General features: G+C 40.4%; 1 protein-coding gene across 1 annotated transcript in view; it reads left to right on the forward strand.

Moving 5' to 3' along the window:
- Positions 1-17,270, forward strand: part of PTPRO (protein tyrosine phosphatase receptor type O) — a 166,047-nt gene that overhangs the window by 109,730 nt on the left and 39,047 nt on the right. Inside the window, 6 exon segments of the mRNA XM_062567857.1 lie at positions 3,110-3,556; positions 4,552-4,713; positions 7,171-7,370; positions 9,510-9,630; positions 12,673-12,866; positions 15,464-15,575. Of these exon segments, the coding sequence (XP_062423841.1) occupies positions 3,110-3,556; positions 4,552-4,713; positions 7,171-7,370; positions 9,510-9,630; positions 12,673-12,866; positions 15,464-15,575 (1,236 nt within the window).

Genomic DNA, 17,270 nt, shown 5'->3' on the forward strand with positions numbered 1-17,270 from the left:
TGTTAGACAGGGTTGCATCCAGGTGGGCCTTCAAGATCTCCAGAGAAGGAGACTCCACAACCTCCCTGGGCAACCTGTGCCAGTGCTCCGTCACTCTCACAGGGAAGAAATTCCCGCTCACGTTCAGGCAGAACTTCCTGTGCTTCAATTTCTGCCCATTGCCTCTGATCCTGTCACATGGGACAACTGAAAAGAGTTTGTCCCCGGCCCCTTGACACCCTCCCTTCAGGTACTTGTACACATTGATAAGATCCCCCCTCAGTCTTCTCTTCCCTAGGCTGAAGAGGCCCAGCTCTCACAGCCATTCCTCATGTGGCAGGTGCTCCAGTCCTCTGATCATCTTTGTAGCCCTACGCTGGTCTCTCTCCAGCAGCTCCATGTGCCTCTTGTACTGGGGAGCCCAGAACTGGACACAGTACTGGAGATGAGGCCTCCCCAGGGCTGAGTAGAGGGTCAGGATCATCTCCTTCGACCTGCTGGCAACAGTCTTCCTAATGCACCCCAGGAGACCATTTGCCTTCTTGGCTGCAAGGGCTCATTGCTGGCTCATGGTCAACCTGTCATCCACCAGCACTCCCAGGTCCTTCTCTGCAGAGCTGCTCTCCAGCAGGTCAGCCCCCAGCTTGTACTGGTGCCTAGGTTTACTTTTTCCCAGGTGCAAGACTCTGCAGTTGTCCTTGTTGAAACTCAGGAGATTCCTCTCTGCCCAACTCTCCAGCCTGTCCAGGTCTCTCTGAATCGCAGCACAGCCCTCTGGTGTGTCAGCCACTCCTCCCAGCTTGGTATCACCAGCGAACTTGCTGAGGAGGCACTCTGTCCCCTCATCCGGGTCACTGATGAAGAAGTTGAACAAGGTGGGACCCAGTACTGAGCCCCTGGGGACGCCACTAGCCACAGGCCTCCAACTGGACTCCATGCCATTGACGACCAGCCTCTGAGCTCTGCCTTTCAGCCAGTTCTCAATCCACCTCACTGTCGACTCATCTAACCCACACTTCCTGAGCTTATCTAGGGGGATGTTGTGGGAGGCTGTCAAAAGCCTTGCTGAAGTCAAGGTACACAACGTCCACTGCTCTGCCCTCATCTACCCAGCCAGTCACTCCATCATAGAAGGCGATCAGGTTGGTTAAGCAGGATTTCCCCTTGGTGAATCCATGCTGACTACTCCTGATCACCTCCTTTTCCTCCATGTGTCTGGAGATGACATCTCAAATGAGCTGTTCCATCACCTTTCCAGGGATGGAAGTGAGGCTGACTGGCCTATAGTTGCCTGGGTCCTCCTTCTTGTCCTTCTTGAAGACTGGAGTGACATTGACTTTCTTCCAGTCCTCAGGCACCTCTCCAGTTCTCCATGACTTTTCAAAGATGATGGAGAGCGGCCTGGCAATAACATCCTCCAGCTCCCTCAGTACCCGTGGGTGCATCCCACCAGGGCCCATGGATTTGTGGATGTCTAGCCTGCCCAGAAGGTCTCTAATCCTACCCTCCTCAACCAAAGGAAAGTTTTCCCTTCTCCAGACTTTCTCCCCCACATCCAGGCTGCAGGATTCGGGAGGGCTGCCCTTAGAAGTGAGCACTGAAGCAAAGACGGCATTCAGTAATTCTGCCTTCTCTGTATCCATTGTCACCAGGGCCCCTGCCCCATTCAGTAGCGGGCCCACATTTTCCCTAGTCCTCCTCTTGCTGCTGATGTATTTGAAGAAGCCCTTTCTGTTGCCCTTAACATCCCTTGCCAGACTCAATTCCAACTGGGCCTTAGCCTTCCTCGCAACATCTCTACATATCTCCTCTCACAGCGAATCATAGCTAAACTGTTGGACAAGTCCTTCCTCATTGTGCAGTCCTTTATCATAGAGAAGAAGAATGTCTTAGTTACTCCACTTGGTAATCAGTTTATGACCTGAAGCATGAACTTTTAATTTTCAAGACAGCAATATTGCAAAGACTAAAAAATTGCATTTGTTCAGGGTCCAGAACTAATTTTATTTGGTCCTGGGATGGTACCCCAAACTTTCCTGTTAATCTGTTGAACTGCAGAAAATTTCCAGGGTCCAGTGTGAAATGAGCCAGTGCTAAAATCAAAAGGCTAAATCTTCAGATGAATGCACTGATGTTGGGCCATTGCCTTGGAGGGAGCAAAGCCAACTGATGCCAACGAGTTCTGTTGTGATGATCCTAAGTATGGCTGTTGAGGACTGAACCGTAAAGATATAACCAACAGGACGACGTTCCTCCTCCTTGCTGCCCTCCCATCCCTCACTCTTCCATAAACTGCGACAAGATTGTAGTGTCTGTTTTTGTATAAATGGCTATGGCTGGGACAGAGTGGAACAGGGGCAACTGAACAAATGAGTATGATGTAAGATAAACCAGATTAAAACGTACCAGTCAAATCTGTTTGCACTGGCACCTCACATATATCAAGAGTAAGAGCATACAAACAGTTACAGCGAGGCAGACAAAATGCTATGTATTCACATCCTAGCGTGAGTCAAAGTAACTTCCTCAAGTACCAGAATCTTATCTACTGGAGACTCTAAATGTGAGATCAAGTTTTTACAAGTATTAAAATTTAAGCTAATCTTAGCTGCTTGTGGAAGGGTGCCTACTAAAAGCATGTGAAAAGTCATACAGAAATCTGGAGTGCATGCCTTTGACCGTGAGTTATGCAATATGTTACTTTTGTCTATGTTTTTCAGCTCATTTCTACTGAAATATTTTTCCATGATCAAAACATTCTGGAGATTCTAGAAGGCAAAATAAATCAAATGAAGTTCCAGTTTTACAAATTCACACTTGGGTAACCTTACTGCTGTATTAGCAAAGAAATATGATTTATTCATACACTGCATATCTGCATTACATCATGATATTCTTCAGTCCTGTTTCTTCTGTGAATTTACATTAATCTTGACCCACTAGAAACACTTGTGCTATAAATATGTATATATGTAAGACAAAGGAGAGTCTTAATAAGAACAAGTTATTTCAAAATAACCCTAGACACTTTGTTTTGCTGCAAACAATATGTGCTGTTTTTCTGGGGAACTGACATATCACCAAGCACGTTGAACATACCTATTAAGAATAACCCTTGCTTCTCTTTCAGTTCCTTATCCACCTCGAAACATTTCTGTCCAGATTGTACCAATCAACAGAAACAACTGGGAAGAGCACAGTGGAAATTTTCCAGAAGAACCATTCATGGCACCACAAGATATAATAGGGAAGGAGAAGCTTAGCCATTTTTCTGATGAGCCACCTGAAATGCCAACAGCAAACACATCCTACACCTGGCCAGATTACCGCTATAACAGCACTGAGGATGAAGCCACGTCACAGCCGTACTGGTTGTCTAACGAAGCTGAATCGTCAGAGGGTGAAGAGGAGTTTGTCGGTGCTGTTCCCGGGGATTATGAGAGCAATGAAGGGAATTCATCGGCAAAGCCTACGCCAGAGCCCCCCTCTTTCCTTCCTGTGCAAATGGTGCTCACCTGGTTACCACCAAAGCCACCAACGGCGTTTGATGGTTTCCATATCAATATTGAAAGGGAAGGTAAAGACCCCTTTTGTACCCCCTTGTTAGAACTCTGCTGGTGGATTTGTCTCCTCTTCAAATTATTAATTACCTAATACTGTGCTTCAGACGGCTTTGTTAGGTCTCCTGCATTTGTTAAGAAATTTTGTGCATTGGATAGTATTTATTTCTGGCTGAGCTTCGTAAAGATAAGGGGTGAGGGTAAATCATTGCATGCGATTCTCCTTTGTTAAACAGGATTTATACTGGTATACATACTGCTGCACTGTTTTCACTGCAGTTATCATAAATCCATTCTGGTGCTGGAGGAAGGAGAAACAAGCTGATAGAGGTTTGAGATGAAGAAGGTACATTATATCATGCAGCTTTGTCTGCCACTGAAAAAGATTCTCAGGGGGACCTAGACTGGAAAGGGACTACAGAAAAGACTTTCTATATTCAGATTAACAGTTGTCTCAGAGGGCAGCTATAGATCTACAGAACATATTCCTTGGGCTACAAAGTGGTTGTGGTGGAGAATGGAAAGATTTTTCAAGGTACAGAGCTAAAACATAATAACCATGTCACTCAGAGATTTTCTGTTTTAAAATCTTTTTCCTCCAAGTGAATTTTACTTCCTGACAAGCAGTTTTGATAATCATTCTCACACTTAGGGCAAATATATTTTTGCAGAATAATAAAACAATAGATAAAAAACCTGGAAGCTTCTTTTCCTCCATGCTGTGCTGTTTTCCACTTACACAGTCAAGGCAATCCTATTTTATTATCCCTGTTACTAAATTAAATTTTGGCCAGGGTTTATTGTTCCTATACAGCTATCCTGCAACCTTGGTCATTAATTACTCTTGAGCTGATGGCAAGGAATAAAACTACCTGCATAAATCCAGACGGTTGGATACATTCTAATCCCAGAGCAGAAACAGTATTAGAGTTTCTGATATAAATCTTTTTTCTTGGTAGTTGAGGCCTTTGAAATTTCAATTAATCCACACTACTTCTTTCTCCTGATTTAGAGAACTCCACGGAATTTCTGACGGTAAGCGAGGACACTCACAAATTTGTTGCTGAACTGAAAGAACCAGGGAAATACAAGTTATCTGTAACAACATTTAGCTCCTCTGGCTCTTGTGAAGTTCGGGAAAGTCAATCAGCAAAAACACTTAGTTTTTACATCAGTAAGTATCTCAGCAAATCTGTTTCACCCAGACCAGTGTAACTTTAAAGGTTTTAATGAGTAAAACACTGTGGCACCTGTGGCCTCTGCTGCAGTACCAGCAGGGTCTGGCCTTTGGGAATTTCCCTGTGCCAGAGAAGGAAATATAATGGAAATACGTAAGGGAAGCCGCCTGGATGGGCCTCGATCGTGCCGTCTTGACAGAGCTAAGAACTGAAAGCAGGTGAAGTTTCCAGCAGAGCTGTTGGCACAGTTCAGAAGTGGCTCACTGAAACTGGACCTTTTCTTGCATCTTTCAAATAAAGAACTAGAGAATTAAAGTGGTGCTTATAGAGAAGCTTGAAAATATTTAACTTTCTTATTTCTAGAGACTGTGTGTATTGAGGCAGGGACAGCGTGAGGCCATCAAAGGGCATCTCAGGCTTAGAGTATGGGACCTGCAGAAACACTTGACTCAAATCAGATGGCCTCTGAGAGAACATATGGCAAATTTTGGTAGATGGAACAGTCCAGTCTCAGAGGAGAAAAATGAATTTATTATTTACCTGTAGAATCTTAAGGTATCTTAACTGAAGAAACTTAACTTCTTAACTGAAGTTTTAGTAAAAGACAGAATAATAATACAATACTATGTAAAATAAGGCCATAACTGACAATTAGAACATCAAGAGAGGCAGGTGCAGGTGAATTCAGACTATTACCCTTCTGAGGACCGTCTTCACCTGTACAGAAACAAGGGAGTGAGATGTCTAAATAAGTATACCAGGCAAAACACACATACAATATCTTTTTGCACAAAAGGTAATAAATACATCCTACAAAATGCCTGTCTGAGGGGAATAGGGAAACACTGCAGCGCTGCACAGCTTTACATCTGGGAGGATAGTGTCTCCCCCAGATCATGAATGCTGCAGCAAGATATGATAGCTAAGGCTGGTGGAAATATCTGTAGTTAAGCTAGTCCCATAAGGAAATGTGCTTAACTATGTTATTAATAAAAAATATGTCTTTAGAAGCTCATAACACTTACAAATACTAAGTCTTTGGGCTTAAATTTCTTATAATGGTTATCTGCACTTAACTAAATTCTTCTCTCTCGTCTGTATTTTTGACAACTTTGCAGCTGGAAGATACAGTCTTTCGAAAATAAAGAGAAAATAGAATGATGTTTTCTTTCAGAAAACATTATTCAATAAATGTAGGATTTATGGATTCCTAGCTCAAGGATGAACTTGAATCTTATTCGGTGTGAAGTATTAAGACGTTACAGGAATATAATGAATCTTTTCATGTTACCTGTAATGTATGAGGGGGTGGGTTCATTTATTGTTTTCTTTTGTTTTGTTTGGGGGATTCTTCTGGCAGTGAAGTCTAAATTAGTTTTGCAGGCTTTTAGAACTGCATATAGACAGTTACCCTATTTTTCCTGACAGTTTCAAGATCTTAAGTATTTTAGGTGGATTTTATTTGCATTGCTGATCGTTTGCCAAATGTGAGATGTGAACAAGTACAGTTCAGATGAAATGACTTTTCTGTTCCTCTTAGTCTGGTCAAGTAGACCTTGTGTGAAGACCACAACTTTGGTCTGAAAAGTGAAAGAGGGGAGCTAATTTCTCTTGTAACAGTGTTGAAAGGATTTAAGAATAAAAAGAACTATACCTACATCCAGTGGCTTCAGAGACCATCTTATGTTTGCATTCCTGTTTTTACCAGAGTAGGCTCTATTGTCCTGAATAAATTTTGCTCACAGCATTACCCTTATTTTATTCTTTTATCTTTCAATCAGTGAATCATCTTGTCAAATTACTGGCTTATATTACTCAACATTTCTGTTGTACTCAAATGCTGCCTGGATTGTCAAACTTTATAGGCTGATCTTACACCAAACTCATGTTTTGGTGGTTGTTTTATTTTCTTAATAAACTAAAAGAACCATTAGAACTTTATGCAGCAAAGAATGGTCAAGGACTGCAGTCAAGAGCATTACTTAAAACTGGTAAGAAAATTTGGTAATTTTCATGAAATCTGAAATTTTGACCAAGTTCAGCTGAAGTTGTTTTCCAAATTGTTATTTTATCTCCACAGAACCTTTTATTCTGTACAAAGAGCTTCAAATGGATATCACTGGTTTTAAAATGTTTCTGTGCAGCAAATCTGGTATTTTGGGTACTTCCTGGTAAGCAGTAGAGAATACTGCATTCTAAATTTTTGAAACAGTAATGTTTCTCTTGTCATCTCCTGCTTTGCTGCAAGTGAAATAGCTCTGGCTACGGACTGTAGGCTGCTGGGGCTGCTCTTTGCTGCCTGTAGGCTAGACTGATGGACAGCTGTCAGTCTGAACTCTTTCACTCATAGTGAATAATTTCATGAAAGACAGGTGTTTTAGCATAAGTATCCTAAGTGCAGAGTAGAGGGAGTCGTGTGGCTTGCTGATGCACGTTTTTGTGGCGTGTCGCAGGCCCCACCGGGGAATGGATAGAAGAGCTGACAGAAAAGCCCCAGCATGTGACAGTGACGGTACTGAGCTCCACAACTGCCTTGACATCCTGGACAGCCTCGCAAGAGAGCAGTGGCAATGACACCATCATCTCCATCATCTCCCTAACCTGTCAGAAGCAAAAGGAAAGCCAAAGGCTTGAAAAACATTATTGCACTGAGGTAAGGGGTGGGACTGAAGCTTCTTTAAATATCAGGAAAAAATTCTCATTGCTAATCATCCTGCTATTTGTTATCTTAGCACTCAAGAGCCCTGTCATGCTAAGGACTGGAAAAGCACAGTGTTTGGCAATGTTTTTTACAATCTAAAGAGATAAGGCTAGTGCAGAGTGGAGGGGAGAGTACAGCATGCAAGAATGGACAGTGCACAGTAAACCGTGTTAGTGCTAGAGCTGCATTTCTGCTGGACTGAGTGTGGCTTTGTTCAAGCTTGTGAGTTATGTTGCACCCTTAAAGGCACTTCTATGGCAAAATAGTGCCCTATCATGACCTAACATGTGCTCTAGTCCATTTGATGAGGAAAAGTGTTTTCATACATGTTTATCATTGAATTTGCTTAAATTTATTCTTAGATTTCCTACATATGAATACAGAAATTGACTCTAAACTTTCTGAAGGTTCAGGGGTGGTCAGAAGTTAGCTCTTTCTTTTCATACATAGAAGAGGTATCAGCACTGGGAAGATGCACACACTAATCGTCCAAACTGTTACCTGAATGGACAGCGGCACTTTAGGATTGCCATATGGGTCGTGTCTCTGATGATGAAGAAGAATCCTGAACCCCAAAACATGCCAGTTCTCTGTTGCTTGAAACCAGCAGTGTACGTGACCCCATGTCAGATCTTATGGCTGTGATGGTTCGATGGGATGTGGCTTCAGTTAGAAGGAGGTTTTAGTCCGCATCTCCGTTTCCTTGCTAAAATGCTTGCAACTCTATTTTCTGGGCCGTGCCACAGCTTCTGTCTGGCTCCCTAAATGTGTGGGACTGATACAAATACTTGTAATGCTGCCCTTAGCGCACCCGTGGGAATGGGAGAAGAGAGCTATAAGGAGAGCTCCCTGTAAATCACCTCCTTTAACGTGGGATTAGCCCTTTAGGTTGAACTAGAAAAGAATTATTAATGGGAGTTTGCATACTTTAAAAGTCTTCTTTAAAATAAATCTATATTTTGGGTTGTATTTCAAGGTGGTCATGAACTCGCATGTTTGGAGGTGTTTACATGAAGATTTGAGAAGTGTTTCTTCAGAATTATTTTGTAATTTCCTTGAATTCTTTTCCTTCCATTTATTAAAAAAATGCAGTCATTTGATCAGGAAGTAAAATAATACAGTAGATAATTATAAATCAGACATAGAAGGTATGTAAGTACATGATTAAAGGAAATATTATGGGAATTTTCTATAAATTTAAATACAAGTAATTACCTAAAGCCTATCCATGAATAATCAAGATATCTGTAAGTGTGTGTTTATTGCAAGTAAGTAGAAAGGTCTAAATACACTTATTTTTTTCTTTTTGTCATTACAGATATTCTTACCACCACTAGTCAGATTTTATCAGATTACTATACCTGAAATTACTAATGGATCTCTGACAGGTTGAAAAGAGCAAAATTCAGTGCAAAGTTCAATCTATTTCTGCCATTGTTCATGAATCAAAAGTGATTTATCTTTCCGAAGCAGCTGTTAAATTCAGTTCCTCAGCTGGTCTGGCATCTATCCCCTGCTCTGAGCAATACCTGGTGCAAAAACTTTAATGCTGATGTTTCGAACTGAAAACAATACCACAAGGTCCCCTCGTCAGGATGTGCTGTGCTGGGCAGGAGAAGTGAATGCAAGTCATTCCCCTCTGATTCCAGCATGCGCTTGTTTAACACTTGCATTTGGAAAACAGGACACCTGTAACCCTTCCTTTAGCGTCACACAGCTGCAGGTGAATCAGATGGCCGGTGAGAAAATTCGGGCATTTTCTGAAAACACGCTGTCTAAACACTCCCTCCTGAATTTCAGCCTGAATAATATCACCTGAATATAAATAATATAGCCTGAATAATTCAATGAATTTTGATACTAGAAAATTTGGTGCTTTGCTGTCACTGAGATGTAACGTGTGACATTTAAGTGGCTCCTCACCACTTTCATAGTTTTGTCATTTTGGGCCTAACGGATGGAAGTTTAGACACTGGGAGTAGTATGTTCAGAATCACGACTTTTGTAAGTGAAGGAGTTCAGGTATAATCTCAATCTGCTTTTAATTCACAAAGTGAATGATTTATAACTGATGTGTTCCCCTCCGACTAGGTGAATTCAAGCAGCAGCCTCATTGAAAATCTTGTTCCTGGTGCCCAGTACCAGGTTGTGGTATACTTGCGGAAAGGACCGTTGGTTGGACCGCCTTCTGATCCTGTTACATTTTCCATTGGTAACCGCTGCATCTACTGTCTGTTTTTTTTTTTTTTTTTTAAGAGCATATACAGTATGGCTTATAAGCCATTAAGGAGTGCAGACAGAGCTGTCGTGTTGGTTATTTCAAATGTAACAAATGTTTACAAAGACTATTTTGCACTGTTTAGCTCACTACTGAGGGCTTCCTTCAGTGGAAGATGGACATTTCCTGTTTAGACATCAGGTGTTTAAAATAACTGAGGAGGAATTATGGCCAGGATTCACTCACTCAGTGGCCCTATGGAAAGGCTCATCTCCATCTTCGAACACCTAAATGTTTGTTAGCCTCTAGCTATACTCATCGTCTCTATTGCTTGGGATGGTACTCACCACAGTTAGGTGTAGCTAGCCTGACTTGCAGGTAGTCTCTGGTCAATGGCACCTCTGGTAGGCCATTCATCACCCTTTCTCAGGAACTGCATTAGGATATTTGTTGCAAATGTGCTTTTTGAGGGATGTAATGTGGCCCAGCCTGACAGCCACTGTATTAAGAGTTAAGAGAGCTGGCTTCTCCTCTCTGGTACTACATGACCATGACCAGTTCTCTCTAATTGTGTGTCCCTACATTTTCTTGAGTTTAAAAATAGATCTTGGTGTTCTCTGGTTTGAGGTCTGGTGATGAAAAGAACATTGTAAGAAAGAGATTGACTTTTTCAAGAATGTGGTTTTATGACGCATTAGGAAGACTGTTGCCAGCAGGTCGAAGGAGGTGATCCTGCCCCTCTACTCAGCCCTGGGGAGGCCTCGTCTCAAGTACTGTGTCCAGTTCTGGGCTCCCCAGTACAAGAGGCACATGGAGCTGCTGGAGAGAGTCCAGCGTAGGGCTACAAAGATGATCAGAGGGCTGGAGCACCTGCCACATGAGGAATGGCTGTGAGAGCTGGGCCTCTTCAGCCTGGGGAAGAGAAGACTGAGGGGGGATCTTATCAATGTGTACAAGTACCTGAAGGGAGGGTGTCAAGGGGCCGGGGACAAACTCTTTTCAGTTGCCCCGTGTGACAGGACAAGAGGCAATGGGCAGAAACTGAAGCACAGGAAGTTCTGCCTGAACGTGAGGGGGAATTTCTTCCCTGTGAGAGTGACAGAGCACTGGAACAGATTGCCGAGAGAGGTTGTGGAGTCTCATTTTCTGGAGATCTTCAAGTCCTGCCTGGCTGCAACCCTGTCTGCCATGCTCTAGGTGACTGTGCTGAGCAGGGAGGTTGGACTAGATGATGTCCAGAGGTCCCTTCCAACCTTACTGATTCTATGATTGTATGACTCAGAGGCAGAACTTTTCCCTAACTGCCTATAGTTAAAGATTTCGTGAAGCTTTTAAATAAAGAGGCACTTAGAATAGAATTTAGTATCTTTTAATTTCAGTGTCATCTTTTTTATTAAAATTATAACTTTAACAAAATATAATAGGAAGAAAAAGGGGAAAGAGAAAGCAATTCAGTGTATAGAATTACACTTTTAGAGGAATATTTAACCTGAGTCACCCAGTGTCTCCTTTTGACAAATAATCTGCCTTGTCAGAGGCTGAAAGTTAGAGATCTTTATTATTTTTCACTCTGCTTCCTCTCTGTGATGTAGGGAAGAAAGTGAATCAAAAAAAGACAAAGTTAACCTGCCAAGAGCTGAGTCTTTAAATGACAGCAGATATGTGGACTAGTGAATATGCTGAGAAACTTTTCATTCTAGGCAATCTCCTCATATGCTTTCATAAGCTGGGCCCAAATAAGAATTTGAAAAGAGAATATGATATATTTCAGTAAAATAAAAATGGTAAGTAAATAGACAAAATATATATACTTTATTATTAAAATATATACCACTGGATAATATTTACAAGCAGTCTTGAGGGGTTTTTTTCTCACTATAATTACTTCAGAAATTCTCAGATTTCTATTTTCATTTGAGAAAGTAAAATCATATATTCACAAAGTAAATAACTTCTCTCATTTCTGTACTTTTGTGTAGCCTCACAGCCATAAAAATCAATTCTAAAGAAAATGTTTTATTGTTTTTTATTATAAAAGGGATACTTTATGGAATAAAACAACAGTTGTATGAATATGAGTTTTCATTTCATTACAGGATATTGAGCTTGATATAAGAGTAGTAAACTGCACAACAAACAGTTCTGTGGATTTGTTTGGTGTCTAATGATGAATGAAGCTGAAAAAAAAAAAAAGAAAAAGGATTATACATTCAAAAGAATACAGTTCTCCTTATGTGTACCCTAAGGCTCGCTTTCACTGAGCAGATATGAACACTTTAGAGAAAGGTCAGAAAAGATGTGGTAAATGGGGACTGATTTATGAACGGAAAGGCAGTGATCTGTGCTAACATGGGCTGAAGTAATCTGGGTGTTGTTCTTGGCTCTAACCCTACACGCAGTAGCTGGAGCTCTGCAATCCTTGCAGATGTTAGCTAAGTATATATTTCAGTAGCCTCACTGAAGCTGAGAAGAATAATTGCTTTCCAGATAAGTAAGGGTTGAAGAATTTGACCTGTCAGTGACATTTTTCAAATCACTTGACTTCTCACTTTCTCAGTTTCCTCATCTGTCAGGCAAATATAGCAATACATAACAGCACCCTTAAATTCCCTGGAGGAGACATAAAAAGTGTTTGTTCTTGTGGCATTTATCTTCCAAAGTGTTGTGACTCTTGATGCTTTGGGTTTTGAGCATGCGCCTTGAAATAGCTCCTAAACAACCTAATTTTCAAAGTAGAATGGAACACTCTATTTACGAAAAATCAATCCCTTCACTTTATCTCAAGCAAAGCAGCCAACACCAAATGATCTTCAGGCATTTCTTAAAAAATAGATCTAAAACTGGAGAGAAATGCTGAGAAACTGCTATACCGTTGCTTATGACAAGGAGGTAGGACAGGAATTAAAGTCAGGAACAAACCTGAAATAGGTAGAACTTTGTTAAAAAAAAAAAAAAAAAAAGTATAGCATAGCCATTTGGTTAAAAAAATGTAATTGATTAAAAAAAAAAAAACTAACCATAGTTTCTGGTTTATAGTGCCCACTGGAATAAAGGATTTGACGCTTTATCCTTTGGGACCCACTGCTGTGGTTTTGAGCTGGAACAGACCTTTTCTTGGGGTGTTCAGGAAATACGTTGTAGAAATGTTTTACTTCAACCCGTCGACGATGACCTCGGAGTGGACAACCTACTACGAAATAGCAGCAACCATCTCCTTAACTGCCTCAGTGGTAAAGTGACCATTATGGACTATTGCTTTCCCATGTGTATCTGGCACTCTGTGATGTTTCTTCATCCAGCTTTTTCCCCATGTATATGTATATACACATTTAAAGCCTAAACATTTTTCCAGGCAGAGTAAAGAAAATGATCAGGTTGCTAGGGGCATTTTCTCTTCTCAAGTAAGGGAATGGCAGCAGAGCCATAGTAAAGCTCATGGTTATTACAGCTTTTAAGCAGAATTGTTTAGACGGGAGACGTGCCTCTCTTGTTGACAAATGGGCATGTTCAGCAAGTCCAGAGGCAGCTTCGCATTGGGAGTGTTTTCAAAGCTTTAACCAACTCCAGCATCTCCTCAGGGGAGTAGTACAAAGCCTTATCTCCTAATTGATACTGATAATATGGATTTGGGATTTGCAGGCTAGTCTTGGAGCAAGCCATCTGGAATGCTTAACTGTGGAGATGTTCTTGCTTTTGTGCTTCTGAAGCTGCAAAGACTTATGCCAGGATTTCACTTAGGCAGAGATCGTTCTCTGAAAGGAAACACACACACCAACACATCTTTGCAGCATTGGCCATTCAGCAGAAATAAAGTGAATTTTTCCCCATCCTTTCTATGTCTTTCTAGAGAAGGTGAATAATGTCATTCAGACTTTGCCCTTGCAAACCAGGAGCAATTTTAGCTGAAATTAGTTGTTCAAAAAGTTATGTGTATGCAAAAGGAATAGCGATAACTTTTGCTGCTTGTGAAAGCTGTGGTGATTTACGGTAATTCATTTGCATAATACCATTTGTGTAGTCATTTTAGCTACAGAGGCTTAACTATAATTGGGTATGAGACTGTAAATTTAGCACATAAATCTCCAAGGAAATTAAAAACAAAAATAACTTACCAAATGAGTAATTAATATCTTCTAATCATGACTCAGCACAATTAGATTAATACCTGAGTGATCCAAGTCATCTTAGAAATAATAACATCTTCAGGAGTTAATGTAGTTCATTAGGAAATAAGATCATTATTGTTGCAAATCCTGCCCATGGAAACCGAAGGAAGTTAGAACTCCTTTGTCTGAATTTCTGTCTCAAATGTAACAGTGCTATAATGCAGCTAAAGTGAGTATTTCTTAAAAAATAATTATATAGATTAAGTCTAAATTAGAAATGAATTTTTCCCCTGTTTCTCTATTATGGCATTTAACAAACAAATATGTTCTAGTGAACTTTTCTTTGGCTTCCCTAGCAGTACTCCAAATAGGTTGTGTCTGGGTCCCACAGATTTCCCTATAATCAGTAAATCATTTGGCGTCTCTGAGTGATATATTCTGGAGCAACAGTATCAAGCCCAGAGAGGAGGCAGGGGACTCAAAAATCAAGCTACCTGACTTTGATCAGAAATTATTTCCTGAAGGGTTATCAGTTGGCCAGGAGTCTTGGATCTGAATTGCTCTTCCACTCTGTTTCCTTCCTTGGTTCATTTTGTACTTTGCAGCGTATTTTAAAATAGTCAAATCAACATTGGTATTGTCAAAAAACACCCAAGGGCATGGCAGAAGAATTGTAAGCAGCTTCCTGGTTTCAGTGTTAATTAGATACCACCTTTTCTATAAACCATAAAGAGAATATTCTACAAACTTGGTATTTGGGTTGCCTTGTAACATCTGAAAAAATGCCACTGTAATCAGCAAAGCTCTTTGAAAGTGGCCTTTTATGAATTTCTTAGAAATTTTCATTATTTCCAATTCACTTTTAATTTGAATTACAAAAAATGTCATAGAATTTTCATTTAAACATAAAATTAAATATGTGAAATATTTTGTGCTGTCATTGAAAGTATTTGATTTTTAACTTAAATATTACAAATGACATTGTAATATAAAATACATTGTATTTTATACTTCATTTATATCTCATTTATATTATATATATATATAATTTATATCTCATTTATAACTCATATTTCATTCATGTATCATTCATAATAAATGATAATACAATATGAAATACACTTCAAAAATGGGGAAAAAAGGAAGTTTTAGGAAGTGACAGTATCTGAGTGAGAAAAACATTTTTTCTAATTCATCCTTTAAACACATTCAATTAAAAAAGAAAAACCCACATATTGCTGTTAAATATATTGCTTCCTCAAATCTGCACAGATGTTTGAATAAATGCAAGCCTCAGATTACACAGGTTCACTGCACTTGATAGCAAATTCACCTGAGTGATTCTTAAAAGGGCCATAGGATCGTAATTGCCTGAAAATACAGTGTTCGTGAGCATCTGGCTTGAGTTAGGCAAGACAGAGGTGCAGGTTATAGAGCTTTGCCAGTGCGTTTTCTAGCTGCCTTTTCAGGCAGACAGAAGCATGAAGAGTGACCTCTCTTTTCAACATCTGCCTGCATGCTTTAGACCTGTTTCTCTCTTAGTGGAGCAGAGCTTACAATTCCCCTAAATTCAAGATGGAGCAAGTGTAGCACTGGAGTAAGGAGGGGGAGCTCGGGAAGGCTGTGCTCACGAAGTGTATAAGTTCTGACATATTTTATCCATCCCGCCTTGCGGTGGTGAATTTTCTCCTGAGTCACTCTCTGTCTTTGTCACTTTACAGAGAATAGCCAACCTGTTGCCTGCCTGGTATTACAATTTCCGTGTTACCATGGTGACTTGGGGGGACCCCGAGCTGAGCTGCTGTGACAGCTCCACCATCAGCTTCATCACAGGTAAGTGGCAATGCCATAGCTGGTCCATGGAGATGCTCTTGGGAGCTGAGAGAGCCTGACTTCACCTGCGTCTGCCAGCTAGGGTGTTTAACAGCTAAGCTTTTGGATTTTTAAGGAAAATTTTGAGGACCGCTTTAGTTCATTATATATTATTTTCCTATGCAAAGTATAGTGTTTATTACTGTGTTTTTTTTTTTTTCATCAGATGTACATGTGGCTGCAGTGAGGGTCAGTGCTCCTGTTTGTCTTTTACAGCATTGTATGTTTTACCTATTGAGGAAGAAATGAGTAAATTAATAGTACGAATTACTGTTTGCTAATATTATGAAACATTTTTTCATATATTTGCAGTGCTTCCAAACACTTTTTTCCTGCCTCTTTTCCCCTCATGATAGTGAGCTTGTAATCCATAGAACAGAGAGTGACTTCTGTGGTATCTCAGTTAACGTACAGTAGAATTAAATATTTTTATAGTGTGTTGTGTAGCACATTATTCCTGTGCTCCAACCTTGTATTATCTGCTGAGTGTTCTTGTTTGTGCACAGTCAGGAAATAAGGGTGCTTCTTTGGTCAAAACGTTGCACTTGCGCTGGGTAAACTGGACTTTGAGACGCTGTGTGATGCTGGCAAGTCATTCATAATCTGGATTCTCAGCTACAGTGAACTGATAGAGCTGCATTGATTATTGTCTTCCAGTGGGAAAAGCTTTGTGTTTAACGCACTCCTTTGTCCCTCATCAGATGCTTTGAGTTCAAGTCTTCAATACATCACACAGAGATGGACTAGATATGGGCAGTTATGTACAGAATACAATAGCTCCTGTTAGCTCCTTGCAATGTATTTCTAGGATCTAGGCTGTATAATTCAAAGTTCCCTACTGAATTGTTTTGCTTTTATACACCATTGTTTAGTTCACCTTGCAGAAGTACAGCTGATTGAAAGCAGTAAATAATTCATATGCACCATGAGAGGAAATAGTGTGTGAAGCATTCTTATTTTCCAGCTGTCGAAATCACTTTATGAGGAAAATCAACCACTCCCTGCAGAACAGATACTAGCCTAGCCCCAGATTTTCTGTTTGGCAAAAGCCTAAGAGGATGTAATTGAGGGAGGAGCTGAAGAAGACCCCTTTGCAATGATGATTAATATAGTGCCTGTGCTTGATTGAGCCATGAGAGAATTATCACTGAGTTAAATCCTAGCTCCGCTAAAGTTGGTAGAAACTTCCCATCCTGAGATTTCTGATCCCAAGCTGCACTGTCCAGGAATTCTGACACTTGTCCAGAGCCTCAGAAATTCACACACTCACACCCCACAAAGGCCCTTGAAGATCTCCAGTGACATTTATTATCCTTTGGCATCAATAATCTTATCTGTATCACTATAATGAAGTTATTTTCTGACTGGTTAGTTGTTGTATGAGGGGAAAAATGTGTCTTTTCACAGCTGGTCTGGGTACCAGGTTGAGCATTTTACAATGGAAATATTCCAGTGGAGCCTGCACACTTTAGTATTGTGTCTTCAAAAAGCTGCAGCAGAACTCAGTGAGGTTAAGCTTATTATAAAATAAAAGCTTTCATTAAGAGCAATCTGGATCTCTGTACAGGAAAGTTAAAGATTATTATAGCTATTAGATGAAAAATTGAGCAACACTTTAGCTAGTACACATAGACAAAATCAAAACTGGATAAACAT

Source organism: Rhea pennata, chromosome 1, assembly GCF_028389875.1.
Source record: "Rhea pennata isolate bPtePen1 chromosome 1, bPtePen1.pri, whole genome shotgun sequence".
NCBI lineage: Eukaryota > Metazoa > Chordata > Aves > Rheiformes > Rheidae > Rhea > Rhea pennata.